Source organism: Gouania willdenowi, chromosome 12 (assembly GCF_900634775.1).
Source record: "Gouania willdenowi chromosome 12, fGouWil2.1, whole genome shotgun sequence".
Taxonomy (NCBI): domain Eukaryota; kingdom Metazoa; phylum Chordata; class Actinopteri; order Blenniiformes; family Gobiesocidae; genus Gouania; species Gouania willdenowi.
The window spans coordinates 21,684,455-21,699,363 of NC_041055.1; the positions used below are offsets into that span (position 1 = coordinate 21,684,455).

The 14,909-nt window shown below is 39.2% G+C and overlaps 1 protein-coding gene across 3 annotated transcripts in view; it reads left to right on the top strand.

The window, feature by feature from the left end:
• cplane1 (ciliogenesis and planar polarity effector 1) overlaps positions 1-14,909 on the top strand; it is a 34,328-nt gene that overhangs the window by 15,582 nt on the left and 3,837 nt on the right. For 2 of the 3 annotated variants that reach the window (XM_028462120.1, XM_028462119.1), the window contains 27 exons: positions 803-950; positions 1,109-1,218; positions 1,305-1,454; positions 1,552-1,663; positions 2,616-2,934; positions 3,020-4,120; positions 5,220-5,302; positions 5,370-5,449; positions 5,546-5,607; positions 5,750-6,011; positions 6,093-6,455; positions 7,617-8,207; positions 8,281-8,432; positions 8,520-8,598; positions 8,667-8,745; positions 9,274-9,408; positions 9,543-9,602; positions 9,700-9,785; positions 10,160-10,400; positions 10,475-10,695; positions 11,190-11,289; positions 11,398-11,574; positions 12,529-12,571; positions 12,662-12,793; positions 12,879-13,097; positions 13,157-13,333; positions 14,404-14,546. In XM_028462120.1, the coding sequence (XP_028317921.1) occupies positions 803-950; positions 1,109-1,218; positions 1,305-1,454; positions 1,552-1,663; positions 2,616-2,934; positions 3,020-4,120; positions 5,220-5,302; positions 5,370-5,449; positions 5,546-5,607; positions 5,750-6,011; positions 6,093-6,455; positions 7,617-8,207; positions 8,281-8,432; positions 8,520-8,598; positions 8,667-8,745; positions 9,274-9,408; positions 9,543-9,602; positions 9,700-9,785; positions 10,160-10,400; positions 10,475-10,695; positions 11,190-11,289; positions 11,398-11,574; positions 12,529-12,571; positions 12,662-12,793; positions 12,879-13,097; positions 13,157-13,333; positions 14,404-14,546 (5,425 nt within the window). The remainder of the gene's footprint in view (positions 1-802; positions 951-1,108; positions 1,219-1,304; positions 1,455-1,551; positions 1,664-2,615; positions 2,935-3,019; positions 4,121-5,219; positions 5,303-5,369; positions 5,450-5,545; positions 5,608-5,749; positions 6,012-6,092; positions 6,456-7,616; positions 8,208-8,280; positions 8,433-8,519; positions 8,599-8,666; positions 8,746-9,273; positions 9,409-9,542; positions 9,603-9,699; positions 9,786-10,159; positions 10,401-10,474; positions 10,696-11,189; positions 11,290-11,397; positions 11,575-12,528; positions 12,572-12,661; positions 12,794-12,878; positions 13,098-13,156; positions 13,334-14,403; positions 14,547-14,909) is intronic. The other variant, XM_028462121.1, reaches the window with a different exon arrangement.

Sequence of the window (14,909 nt, forward strand, 5' to 3'; positions counted from 1 at the left end):
TCAATACAGACAGAGAAAAGTCCCACCCTGATGAGAGGAAAAGGAGGGGGTCAGATGCCCCCAGCAGTGGAGACGCAATGATATCTGTCTTGATAATGTGTGTGCGTCAGTTGGTGTGTGTGTGATGTGAATGTGAGTGAGTGTGTGTGTGTGTGTGTGTGTGTGTGTGTGTGTGTGTGTGTGTGTGTGTGTGTGTGTGTGTGTGTGTGTGTGTGTGTGTGTGTGTGTGTGTGTGTGTGTGTGTGTATCTGCATATGAGTCCACATGTGAGTTTGAGTTTGGCCTTGGTCAGATGCGAGTGTGATGCGAATGTGAGTCGGCCATCTAAACCCTGTGAAAGGCATAAAACAAGAATCACATCTTATTATACATAGGCACTGTTACAGAGCTGTGTTTATCAGAGCTTTGCTATGAGAACTTCAGCAGAGACTGTTTGTTGCTGGCACTGTGAATGCAGCACAATCTGTCTGTACTGCGGGTAATCTAATCTAACATGACTTGGCAAAGGAGCAACGTCTCTGTTCAAAAGTACAACGATATAATGCAGTCATTGTGTATAAACACATGACAAATTGTACACATGAACAAACATTTGATGATGTGATGATTAATATAACAATTGCCATAACACCTGCAAGCCAGACTTTGTTTAACTTTACCCTGCAAGGCTTCACCAAACCATAGCCTAGACATCAGAGAGCTGTGGTTATGTGGTGTTAGTCTTTACAAACGAATTAGCTTCAAGTTTGCCTTATGAATACAGAACCAAGTCTTCTTCCATTATGTACCGGTAATGTTTTAGATCAAGAAGAAGTACTCCTACCCGTCCGCTGCAGAGAAAGAAAAAGAGTTTCCAGAGGGACTGAGGAAGTTTATTTCTCGGAGTTCATACTTTAGACGTGGCCCCAATAAAGATGGCCGCTTGGACCCTGACACCTCTCAAATCATTGGTAAGAGATAATTTATAATAAAATGTGGAAAGTAGTGAGGATTATGATATTGTTGTTAATAATATTACATTTTTGTATTGTTTTAGTTGATAAAGCATTAGATGACTGTTCCTGCGCTCAGTTTGAGTGACTGTTGTTTCTCGTGTTTCTACTACAAGTCTGTTTCAGGGAGCTTTGTGCTCTGTGCTGGATGCTTCATGTCAGGGACCAACTGTCTATTTACTGCAGGCGATATCAGGTCATTAGACAGCAGTGGAGCAACGAACCGGTATTGCTTTAGTCTTTTATGTGTAACTACTGTATTTACCACTTCCAATATTCTGTACATTTTACTGTAACTGCGTTTTTCTTTAGAATTCTGGAAATGCAGAGGTGACATCTGCCGCTGTGGAAGCTCTCCACTGGGTTTGCCGTTTGCTGCCTTTCTCTCATTTCCTCAATGCTGAAGAAGATCTTCAAGATATTCTTCTCAGTCTTGCGGCTGAATTGCCTCCTGTGTCATTGGTACCATTTCCCCCCCTTAATAGAAATGTTCTTTCATAGAAATGTATTTGCAAAACAAAACAAAGCATTGCTCTTTGTTGGTTTTTCTGTGTGTCAGGTGGCAGATGCCCTGGTTAAAGCCTTCCCAGAGGAGGAAGAGTCTGTGAGAGTCTCTCTGAGAGAAAAATACAACTTACTGCTGCAGAGATTGAGGCAATGCAGCGTGTTAGGTACAAACAACCTTTATTCTTTTGAAATATTGGTTTAATGGTGGTATTAATTTATAATAGCAACATTTGCTGTCATCACATACATGATATGTAAAGAAAACTGGTAATACATTAAGTTTTACACAAGTTTTAAGGAAATAATATTTTAAAGAATTACTATTGCAACAACACATAACAGTAGGGTTTCATGATATTCCATTTTTTTCTAATTAATTTGTGTTTTCCGAGATATAACAATATAACAAAATTTTAAACAGTTTTCCTTTGTATTCAAAATTTTAAAACAAAGACACGCGTCAGTCCTTACAACAGGTGGTATTTAATGGCAGAAGGTAGCCTAAATGTGGCAAACAATAGTTAAAAATGTCAAAAATATGAAACAAAAAGAGGCAAAATTTAGGGAAATAAGGTGTATTTATTGGGCAAAAAGGTCGTATTTTTCGATGAAAAAATGCAAAAAAAAAATAAATAATGAAAGGACAAAACTTGGATAAAAATGTCAAAAAGACAATGAAAATGGGGAAAAAATAGTAAAAGGGATATTTATTGGCAAAAGGTAGTTAAAATCTTAAAAGAAGTGTCAAAACTATTTGAAAAGGTGCAAAAATGGGACAAAGGAAATTGGAAAAATGGTCAAAGAAAATAGGTAATAAGGGGTTAAAAAGTTTCCCATTTTAAGGTTTTCTGGGATAATAATAATTAGAATGAAGACATTAAGTATTACTAACTTAATAACATGGTGTCTGCTAATAATGTAGTGGGCTGGTCAGAACAGAAAATGCCAGGGCTTAATTTTTGTCCCAGTCCACCCATGTTTTTTTTTTTTTTTTTTTTAACGTTGATGCTAAAAAGTAGTTTTTTTAGATTATAATTTTAGTTCTTGTAAAACAACATGATTTTGTAAAAACTGGTTGTTATCAACGTGTAATTTTCTCTCTCCTGGCTTATATAGAAGAGGAAAAAGGGGAAGAAAGTGAGTTGATGATGGTTGTGATTCAAGACAAATTCCGGCTGAGAGGAAAACACTTGGCCCGTGTACAAAGGCACTTGGCTCCACCTGTGCTCCAGCTGTGGGATAAAGAAGAGGAAGAAGACGACGACAGGGGAAGCAAACACAGGATGGCTCTGTTACAGCAGCTGTCACTGGGCACAAGTGTGAGCACCAGCACTTTAAATGACTGTGCCCTCGCCCCGATGTGCAGCGATGGAGACACAACAGACAACACAGGGAAGGCTGTCACTCCTGATCCACAGAGTGGCACAGTGAGCTGGTAAGCTTGTACTGAGCAGTTTGTTGTGATTACAAAGTGTTTTGAATATGTGTGGCAGCTTATTGTGTTGCATTTGTTTGTCCAGTGGTAAGAAAGTGAAAAAAAAGAAAAAAGGGAAACTCAAAACTAAAAAGACAGCTGCAAAGAAGTTTAAAAGTTCCATTCCAGAAGAGGAATGCGAACGTGCCGCCAAGGAGACCTCAACTCCTGTGGTAGGTACGTGGGAGTTTGAGCTGGAAGATGATGAATATCTCAACTTTCTGGAGCTTTTTCTTAGTTACGTGCTGGAGAAGGACAGCACGGACAGGGTTGAGTCAAGCTGTGAAGTTCCTCTGTTAAAGGGATTTTGCTCTGAGGTGAGGGAGAAAGAGTTGCACTCGCTCACCTTTGATGTTGTCTCAACTATACATCGTCATCAAAGGGATGGTCATCATCCAGCAAGAAAACGCCAAAGCTCTGATCTGCCGATCTTCAGAGCTGGATTTTGCTACAAGACGGTAAAACAAGGAGCAACATCAGATATCCTGACTTCCACTGTTTGCAGTGAAGCCCACGTTTCCAGGACCAGCCCCTGTTTCAGCTCTGAGATTAATGAAAAGCCGTTAGGTTTGTTTGGACTCAGACAGAAAAACAATGTGACTTTAAACCAAAATGTGAAAAGACATTTTTTAGATTCGAAAACCTCTCAAAGTGACGTTAGCACACAACAGCAGAGCTTCCTTTGTGGTACCTCACTGACTGTGGAAGCTGTGGGAGAACTGCAGCAGGGCCTGGATTCTAAACTCGAGGCTCAGTTTCCAGAGCTGGGGAGGCTGCTGGAGTGGACTGTGCGCTGGGCAGATAGAAGAATGCTCATTGGACATCATGGTAAGAGGAAGAAAGATGAAGAAAGCAGAGCTGCAAGAACAGCTGATCATGGTGTCATGATTCGTGTTAAAACATCAGCGCCGGCCATACTCACTTCCCTCAGTCTGCTACGAGACAGGTATTCTGCTCTTCTTAAGTCTGACCACTACAGGGCTCACACCCAAGTTCCCCAAACGCGATGGATTACATCCCCTGTCCTTCAGCCGGAGGTGGAGAGGAAGTTGGAAACAGAGAGCAGTGTTGATGCAGGTTACCCTGGATCAGCCAGCATGCCTATTACTGCTCTGGAGCCCATTTTACAAGAAGAAGAACCATCTGAGTGAGTGCACCACTAGTTGTTTCTTACAAGAGAAGGGTGTTATGTAATTAGATCAATAATGTTTTAAAAAATGATGGTGTCGTGGCACTTGGTATCTACTTTATCCCAAAGGCTATTTCATGCAAATACAAAAAAACAAAAACACTCTTCAATGTTTAATGGACGGCTGAATCAGAATCATTAAACACGGGACGTGATGTTAAATTGTCTTTTGTGCTAAAATATGGTAGTCACTTGAGATTTGCCATTTCAGAGTGGTGTGGGAGCTGTGTCTCAGATATGGGAAGGATGTACATTTTGGGACGCATCATCAGTAGTTTTCCTTTAAATCAGGGGGTGTTTTGGTCTTTTTAACACTAGAAACCCTCATCAAAAGTGGCCAGCTACAGGGTGATCAAACTGAGCTTGCGTCCCATAACTATTTCCCACTCTCTTCTATCTGCAGCTTTGGGCCACCTCAAACTCAGTATGTGCCCTTTGATCTTTTTTCTCTGAGAAGTGCCTACTCTATGATCTTTTCCTTGATGTTCTCTGTGGTTGTCTGGAGTACTTCACCGGGATTTCTGCGGTTGTATTAACCTCTTCAGTGAGGGCTGCTTCTTTCGGCCACATCAGAGGCTAATTTAATTGTCTCTCGCAGAACCTGACCATGTATCCCAAGGGCTTTTAGCAGCCTACTAGTGGACTTTAGCGTTCCTTCCATACATGTTGTTCAGCACCTGCTGCCAGTAAACTCACTTTATAATTTTTTCTGCTGCGACCCCCTTGAAGAATTAAAAACTCTTAGCACCCCCCAATCACGACAAAATTGTGTAAAAAAAAAAGTGTGACCTTTTTGGGAAAAAAAATACATTTAGACTATTCTTCTTCATATCTCGTAAAAATAACGTCAAATTGGCAATCACATATTTTAGAACAGTAATAAATGTCTTTATTGATAAAGTGCAAAGAAAAAAACATTTCCTATTTTTCATGCTCAACGATCAGCAAGGTCATTCTAGCACAAAAAAGCACAACTTGTTATTTTAGAAAGTATTAATTATATTTTGCGTTGTTGAGGTAAAATTACATTGAGTTGTGTTGTACTGTTGTTTAACAGAACGTGTCAACCTGCTGCTGTCCAGGATCAGCTGACATCTGAAGATCAGCAGACAGTTTTCAACTTCCAATCTGAAAAAGAAGGTATGGCCCTGAGATACAGAAGTCCATCAAGTGAAGAAGAAACAGCTTCTTTTTCTTTTTTTTTTAGGAAAAGCTACAGACAACTCAGAGGTGTCGTCTACTGGTCTGAGTCAGAATCTTTACGAACGTAACGACTCATCTGAGGAGGTTTATTACGTCTTATATTTCCAAAACTTGACAGTAATGAGCAAAGTGGTCTAAAGATTAAGACACAGTTAACCTTTGTTTGGATTTTCCTTACAGAGCTTAAGACTTGCTGATTTAGAGTGTTCGGAAAAATATGACACATCCACCACCACTTCTCTGTAAGTCTTTTTAGAGGAACAATGTTTCATAAAAGAGATTGTTTTAGAATGTTGAGATTTCCACAATATTTCCTGGTCTTGTTGTGGACAGTACAATGAACATACTCTACACATTAATGCAAACTTTTATATATTGTTTAAGACCTGCAGGAAGTCTTCACACATCATTCCCACAAAGATCCATCACTCCTGCCACCCAGGTCCAGCCTTTGGTTTCCACAATGCACTCTGAGTCAGCTGGCAGCCCACAACCCCAAACAACTGTGCATCCTCCAGGCTTCCAGTCACACACCTCAGCACCTGAGCCCCCTATCATGGGTTCTATACCTCAGAATCAGCCATCAACCCATCAGATTCCACCAGTGAGTGCTAATCTGGGAGAAGATTTATTTAGACTTGTTCAGGTAACGGCAGACTAAAGAAAAATACATGAATTTGGAGATATTCTGCAATCGTGAACTGACTGAGGCTGTCTTTCTTTTCAGCACATTAACTACATGAGTCTGAGAGAGGTTTTGGGAGCTTCGTTTTCCAACTTCCAGCTTGCCCAGCAGAGCTCCATTTTGGCCCAGTCTAACATGGCCATCTCACACCCTAATGTGGCATCATCCTGCTCTACCAACATGATACCACAGCCTACAGTCTTACCCAGTCAACCCAGTCTTTCTGCAACACCTCAGACAAATACAGGAAATAACCATCCCCATTTCAGCCACCAACAGGCCTCCCAGTGTATGTTTACAGACCAGCAACCCACACAGAGTCCAGTGAAAGTCTCTTCAGTGGGAATCGATCCCACCAGTAGAATATGGCCTCTTCATCCTGGTGGAGCAAATGTTACATTTCAAGTAAGGTTTTTTTTTTTAAGGGTTTTTAGCAGAGGTGTAAAGAGTACTGATATATCTTACTCAAGTAGAAGTACTGCTACTTGTGTTATTTGATTGAAATTGTACAAGTAGTACAAGTACAAGTAAGTCATACATAAAATACTCAAGTACAACTAAAAAGTAGCTCAATTAAATAGTTCTCAAAATAAAAGTTATTTGTTACTTTCACCTCCCCACGTTTATTTTTGGTAATAAATGTTGCCACGGTTCCCTTGCATACAGTAAACATCTTGTGTATAAACTTAAAAAGGAAGAGACCAAATCTTGCACGATTAGAACTTCATTTATTTTTCACAAAGGCATCTGTTTAAAATTATTATTATTATTATTATTAATAAAAAAATTAAAAATAACACCAATTAATTCAATTCAAAATAAAAAAAGTTCTCAGGCTCTAATTATAGCTACATTTATGAACTCTAAAACTGACAAAATAACCAGAATTCAATGCTGTTTTGGGGCTGGTCATTACGTTTAATCTGGTTGGTCAGCTATGATTTGATGCATTTGATTTTTGTCTGGCTTAGTGGTTTGCCCGTCTGCCTCACAGCAAGAAGGTCCTGGGTTCAAGGCCTGGGGTGGACACTTGGGTCCTTTCTGTGTGGAGTTTGCATGTTCTCCCCGTGCTGCGTGGGTTTCCTCCGGGTACTACGGCTTCCTCCCACATTCTAAAAACACGACTGTTAGGTTAAATGGAGTCTCCAAATTGCTCGTAGGAGTGAATGATGTGTGTGTGTGAGTGGTTGTCTGTCTGTGTGTTGCCCTGTGATGGACTGGCGCCATGTCCATGGTGTACCCCCGCCTTGCGCCCAGTGTGAGCCGGAGGTAGGCTCCGGCAGACCCCCGCGACCTTGAAATAGGACAAAGCGGGCCTGAAAATGGATGGATGGATGGTTGGGTGTAGGAATGTAACAAATTACTTTACTTCTTTTAAAACATACTTTAGTTCAAGTAAAATGACTGAATTACCAATATACTCAAAAAAGTATCCATAAAAGCAACTCATTTACAGTAACGTGAGTACTTGTAATCCATTACTTTCACCTCTGGTTTTCATGTAATCTTTGCAGTGCTTTTTCACAGTTAACCCCTTAATTTACACCGTATATTCTTTCATTTTAGGAAATGCAGCCACTATCTGTTCAAGCAGGGTCACCAGTAACTCTACAGAGACATACCAGTAGATTAATCCCCTCCTCGCAGGGACTTCTGGTTACCAGTGACAACAACCCCCCTGCTCCCAGTACTCCTGGTGCTGCATTAAGTCTATCATCTCACAAGGTCATGGGTGTGAAGTTACTCCAGCATCAACATCCTATCCTCCCTCAGCAGAGTGACACCCAGCTCCCACCCACACAGTGCACCTCTAAAGCTACAAGTGTAGCAGATCACCAGCACTGGTTTCGTCACCGAGACCAAATTATGTCCATGAGAACAGGAAGAGAAGAGAATATAGGCTCATCTGTGCCTAAAACATCTCATAGTTATGATGCTCCACCACAACATCACAATGTCTCACTACCTTACATATTAGCAGCTCAGATAGCTGCACCCATGCAGGGTCACCGCCTGCTGCACTTTCAGCCAGATCTTAGTACCAATGTTTCATTTCCCAAAGTGAACGCAGCATTTTTCCCCAAAGCCTCAACTTTCATCAGAACTTGTGAATCACCTGTGCTCAAGCTGCTGCGCATTGAATCCGGACCAAAAATGGTAAACAAATAACAAATACTGTGGGATGTTGACTTTTGAGCTGCTGGTTTTTAAAGTGCTATTTCTGTCCCAGATTTCTCCCCTGGCGACTCCTTCAGCTCGAGTGACTCGCCTCACATCCTTGGAGGATGTGACCACTTCAGCGACAGAGAGGCAGAGCACTGAAATAATCAATGGAATCGATAGAAGGGCTATTTCTTCCACTCGCTTGAACCCCAGAAAAAGGCATTTGCTTGTGCTTTCTTTGTGTGATTTTGTTTAGTGAGCCTGTTTTTTTTTGTGCTCATTCTACTGAACTTTGGATTTTTACAGAGACAAAAGGAGAGAGGAGAAGGCAGGAAAACCTGCTGTCTCTTTCAGGCCAAATGAGTCGATTATCCCTGCACAAGAGGTGGGACTCTGTATTTTATTTCTACTGTATTATGTGTTTAATCATATGTTTCCTCTATGTGTATATAGCCTTCAGATATACTTTTAGATGAACAGCCTACGGGTCCTGAAGACACCACACCGACTCCAAGCTTTTCTACCAAATGTGGTCAGTCTATCTTGACATTACTTAATCATACGCTGAACAAAAATATAAACTCATGAAAAATGAGAGCAAAAATAAAAGTTTTGCATTTATATTTTTGTTCAGTATACATCTGCTTTTTTTTTTTAAAAAAAAGTCAGTTTCATAATGAATATGATTTTTACAGTGGCGTTAAACAGGTTGTCCTTTTCTGGAGGGCTGCACTCTTGCTTGTTATAAATGTCTTTGTGGTTTAGCACACGTTAATCCCATGAAGGTGTTTTTTCATTTAGCTCAAAGAAGGTCTGGAAGCTGCATGCTAGATGATGATGATCAAAGAACGTTAAGGATTAAAATAAAAAAAAATTTAAAAAAACTTCAAAAGAACCAGACTACATAATAGTCTCATACAATATTTAGGCATTTTATTTGAAATATCAAAAGATGGGTTTTATGCTTCTGCCCTCATCAAGAAAAAGGGCAAAAGAAAATTGAATATGGAATAAATTAAAATGTAAGACTTATTTTAGTTTCTTCTTTGCATTTCCTCAGTATCTTCTGACTCCTCACTGACTGGTCAGAGACTGCTGGATAAAGTCATGTCGACGTCAGCTGAGCTTCATGTCTTTGCTGCGACTTGTAAAAAACCTCCAGAGTGCCATGATGCTTTTACCAACACAGAAGCAGGTCAGAGCTGATTTAACACTTCAATTCATGCTAATATTGGATTCATTCTTTTTAAATACCAACAAATGAATGTCTATTCACCCATTAAACCTTTATTTACATTTGATTTCTGTTTGTTGACTGTTTTTTTTTAGTGTGCCCTCCCGTGCTTATGGATAAAGCTGTGTCAGCCCAGGCTTCCACGATGACCAGCGGTAAGTTCATCTGAAGCTATGCGAGCAACGTGCTTTAACTCATTCTGGATAAAAATGCAATAGTAAGAATAATACTGCATTTATTTCCTCTTCTCAGCACAAAGTATAGAGCATTTCCAGGTGGGAAATGAAAACCTTGTTCAGGATAAAGGAATAGCCCCACAGGAAACAAAGACTATTTTGGTAAATGATCAAATATAATTGAATGATTGTTTTCTGTTTCAAGAAGCTCTTAATATAGATATTATAGATCTATACAACCTTAGTGCTTTAAAAATCAGAATCAGGAGGAAGTTGCTTTAAAAAATAAATAAATAAAAAATAAACAAAACTATTAAAAAGTGTAGGTAAGGAAGTAACTGAAGAAAAACGACTTAAAACAAGTTAAAGGTTGAAAAAGTAAAAGTATGAAAAAACATGTATAGGATGTGTGTATAGATATCATCCATGACAGTCAGATGTTAGCATGAAAATAATGATTTTTTTTTTACTTTGACAATGTCACTCACACATTTTTGATCTTTAGACCGTTGTTTTGTTTGTGCCATTGCTTGCAGGAGCCTGGTGGCCGTCAGTTCATAAGTGTCTTTGATCTTGATGACATGACGCCACTTCAAGATCTCAGCCCAATCGTGAACCGTGAAGCACAAGAGGCTTCCTTAAATCCCCCTCCTTCACCCACTGTTGCCGAGCTCCATGTTCTCGCAACTTCTGTGATCAGGAGTCATTCTGCAGCTTCAGATTCAGGCCCCCCTGCCATGTTCTCAGAGAAGCTCCAGATATCCACCAATCACACAGGTTTGTTTTTGAATACACTTTCACAGTTCTGCTAGTATGATCTTTTCTATTTTCAAATCTTTTTCTTGCTATAGGTGACCACCAACATGGCGAGGACTCTGTGTCTGTAACACAAGCTCCATGTCACTCTGAGGTGTGCAAAGCTATAATGGAGAGTGCTGCACCTCACCGGTCCTCCTTCTCCTCCAATCCCACCGTTTGGTTCTCATCCCGCCTGTCAGAAATGGACGCTCAGCTCGTTGCAATCCAGAACATTGCAGATCATCTAGAAAATGATTTCTCAAATACCAGTATGGTAAGTTTCTTTTGTTTTTTTTGTTTTCTTTTACTGCAATCTATGTTTCCATTTGATTTAAATCATCCTTCACATTTTCCAGCAAGTTCATCTTGTCTTCTATTTATAAATAATATTTTAAGGTTTCATTTATTTATACAACTTTTTTTGTAGGAAATTTGATCTCCTGACATCAGGAGGTGATTGCATGTATCCCTACGAGTTTTTCCATAAGAAAGGCATCAAAGCGTCTACTGATCACTTTAATGTGACCTTAGCTCTCCTTCCTGATCTTGATGGCTTCTTTGATCGAGCGTTTTGTTAGTTTTCTGCTGTTGCAATTATTGTTGCGTCGTCCCAATCTATGATGTGATTTTCTGTTCTGCAGTGGTCTGATATTGCACCAGAAGAGGTGATTCCTCTTCCTCAGAGCAATCACCTCTGAGGAAGACTGACAGTTGTCTGAATAAATGAAACCTTAACATATCTTAACATTTTCCGTGTACTTTGTGTAGCTGGTGAATGCTCCTGAGAAGCTCTCCCCAAACAAAGCTCCTACTGTAAAACCAAGCAGAACCCTGAAGAAAAGAGTCAGGTTGTTTGTCCCACATAGAGGTAAGGGGTGAAACTACCTAAATATTACAAAAAAAATGCTAAAAATCATGTAATATTGATGTAATGTAATGTTGTTGCTATTGATTAACATCAGCAGTATATTTTCAGAAACAGCTGCAAATCTGGACCTACTTCCTGAACCTGGTGCCTTTGAAGAAAAGCAGGAAGATCATGAAGAATATGTTCTTCATCAGGACTTCAGTTCCCCTGGAAGAAAGACGGCGTGGCAACAATCGACTCCTCTCAGTCACAGAAAGGCTCCTTCTCCGCTTTGCTCCCCACCAAGTAAAAATTGTGCTTCTCCTAAACTTTTTTTCACTTTTACAAAGGATTGTCAAAGTATGGAAGCCCGTTTTCACCACTACATAAAAAAAATCACCACGGCAAGTCATAATTATGAGATACAAACTGAGCATTTGCTGCATTCTACGACACTGACTCTTACCATTCTTAATGACACTTTGAATAATAATTCATTCGAAACACATATTTTGGCTGTTTATTCAGTTCTTAGAATTCAACAAATGCTACATAGTGTAGAAAATAGTAAAAGTACATACAGTAAATAAGTCTTTATGGAAAACTTATTTCATCACATTATTGTATGTTTTTTTGAAAATTGACGTTAAAAATAATTTTCTCATTTTCTTTCTCATAATTATGACTTTACTAACTCATAATTAAGACTTTCTTTCTCATTATGACTTTTCTTGCCCATGCCTTGATTATGGGCGTTGATCCTAGAGTACGTAAGACACGCCCAGTCACGGCAGCTCAACCCCCACTGTGCTGCATAGTTCCACATGGAGCTGTCAGTCAATGTTCACTGAGGGCTGTGAGAGGAGGAAACTAGTCCCTCCTCCCATCTTTCATAGGAGGGGTGGGGCCAACAGGGATGGCTAGCGATATCACTGATCTAAACTCATCCAATAGCAAAATGTAATTGCAATAGCTGGCGTTCAACCCATAGAGGGCATTCACTCTGACATTTTACAAGTAAAACACCAAATTTAAATACTGAAATGGGAAGAATGGGACTTGGGTCAATAAACTACATTACTTCATACCTAATCAAATATGTATTCAGCAGAAAAAAAGTGGTTTCAGGGTGCACTTACACTTTAAAGAACAAATGTGTAAACTTGATTTCATTCATCATCATTTGTTTATGTTTCTTGCTTGACTTGATCACTCGATCTTGTGTAAGACACATGTTTATTTTACTGCTTCCACCTGCAGGTATGACTGATCAGTTTTGTGAGGAAGAAAGTGCATCAAACCTGTAAGTGTATTTAGATTTGAATGCTCTACTTAATTTTTTTCTCCTTTTGTCATTTTCTAATGCATTCTACCTTTTCTTGTCAATGCCCAGTTGTACAGATGAGCCCCTGGGTCAGGACGAGTTATCCGACACCATAGAACTCTTAAACGAGTTGGTAAAGGAGGGATATTTATCGCCTACGGATTTGGATTTTTTGACCCTCCATTCAGCAAATCAGACAAGGTAACAAAAAAATATTAAAATAAAATGGAATATTATTCATTGTCAGGAATGTTGACCCTGAGCTGAGTTGTAATTTGACTCGTAGCAGGACGGAGCAGCCTCAAAGTAGCCATACCTCTCAGGAACTCTTCCATCCAGAGGACGATAGGAGAGAGTTGAGGATTTGGATGAGAAAGAAGCAGAGAGAAAAACTGGCTGTATATCAGAAACATAGAGAAACCCTGAGAGAAAGAGAGCGTAAACCTTTCTCTTCCTCTCGAGCAGCAGTAAAACCCACTTGTGGAATCAGAGAGGAAAAAGAAAAGTAAGTACATATTTACTCTTTCAGTATTTGGTCATGTTATGAACCGTGGCTCCTGATAGGTCCAACAGGTGGTTGCTTCTGGAACATTACAAGCAGAGGATGGAGGAGGCTTGTTCTTTGGCAGGAGACATCCTCACCTCTCCTGTATCCCAACACGGTGCTTCACATGCTGGTGGATTCACCACAACATTCACAGCCCGCCCTGTGTCTGCTCCACAATCAGGCAGCACCAACAGGTATTAGCACAACCAATGATTTCAACCCAGGTTTTAACTCATTCACTATTTTTATCTCATTTTAATAGATGACAGAAGTTATGTATCATCATGGTTTTCCACCTTTCATATGCTGTGTCACTACTTAATGTTTTTGTATCACATTGCAGTTCCTATTGTGCCTGCAGCCAGAGGTGAAAATAACTGATTACAAGTACTCACTTTACTGTAATTTAGTTGCTTTTATGGGTAGATAAGTAATTTTAATTGTACTTAAGTAGTTTTTAAAAGAAGTAAAGTAATTTGTTACATTCCTACACCCAACCGTTACTGAGTAAATTATTATCTTTTGTTTTAAAATGATCACAGATATTGTGACACTACAAAAAGTTAAATGACCAGACAACAATCAAATAATATATACGTTTTTAGCTGTACACTTTGACAAACCTTTTATTTTGTACAGATGCCTTTGTGGAAACTAAATTAATTTTATATTGTGCCAGATTTTCTGAGTTTTAAGTTTCATAAATGTTGCTATAATTTTTTTTTAACTTTTGAATTGATTGGTGTTATTTTATCTAAAAAATAATTATTATTATTTTATACAGATGCCTTTGTGGAAAATAAATTAAGTTCCAATTGTGTAAGATTTGGTCTCTTTCTTTTTAAGTTTATATATGAGATGTTTACTGTATGCAAGGGAACCGTGGCAAGATTTATTACCAAAAATAAATGTGGGGGGTGAAAGTAACTAGTAACTTTTACTTTGAGTACTATTTAATTGAGCTACTTTTTACTTGTACCTAACTATTTTATGAATGACTTACTTGTACTTGAGTACAATTTCAATCAAGTAACAGTACTTCTACTTGAGTAGCATATATCAGTACTCTTTACACCTCTGCTAGAAGCTAACATAAAGGAATATTTTTTACTGCAATGTGGGCTGACTCTATTCCAAGTGAATGGCTGTAGAAATTGCAACTACTTTTGAGACTACGGAAACAAAAATAGAACATAATTTTCCAAAAAAAAAAAACCTCTCAGCATTACGATCAAAACAAAAATAACTTTTCATCTTTTTTCAGGGCTGATGGTTTATCTGCTGCTTATAAAAGAAACCCAGGGCCACACAAAGGACAAACATCTAAACACATTCGCTCACAGTCGACCGAGCCACAGGAACACGGTTCAGTGGATTATTGCAGGAGGTTTGGCCTCCATCGACCAGGTATAACAAACATCTCAAAGTAAACTGTTGTCTGACATTCAGTGGTATATAGAAGACTCCAAATAAATTAGTATTTTAAAGTCACTCTTTTTCTCTCCGGTGTATGACTGAAAGGGAGATTATTAATCATATTGATGTTGATTTAAAGGGCCTATATCATGCGAAATAAACTTTTTTTTTTTTAGCTTTTAAGCTTGTTACAATGGTAATTCCTTATCAACAAGTTCTGATGAATTACGGCTGGGCCCGCGGAACGTCTCTGCGCTGAATAGCATGTACCACGTTCCTGAGAATTCAGTCAAATGACTCGGTTCCACAGAGTAAAAAAAGGTCTCAGAGAGGCTCTTGACATCCGTGCATAGA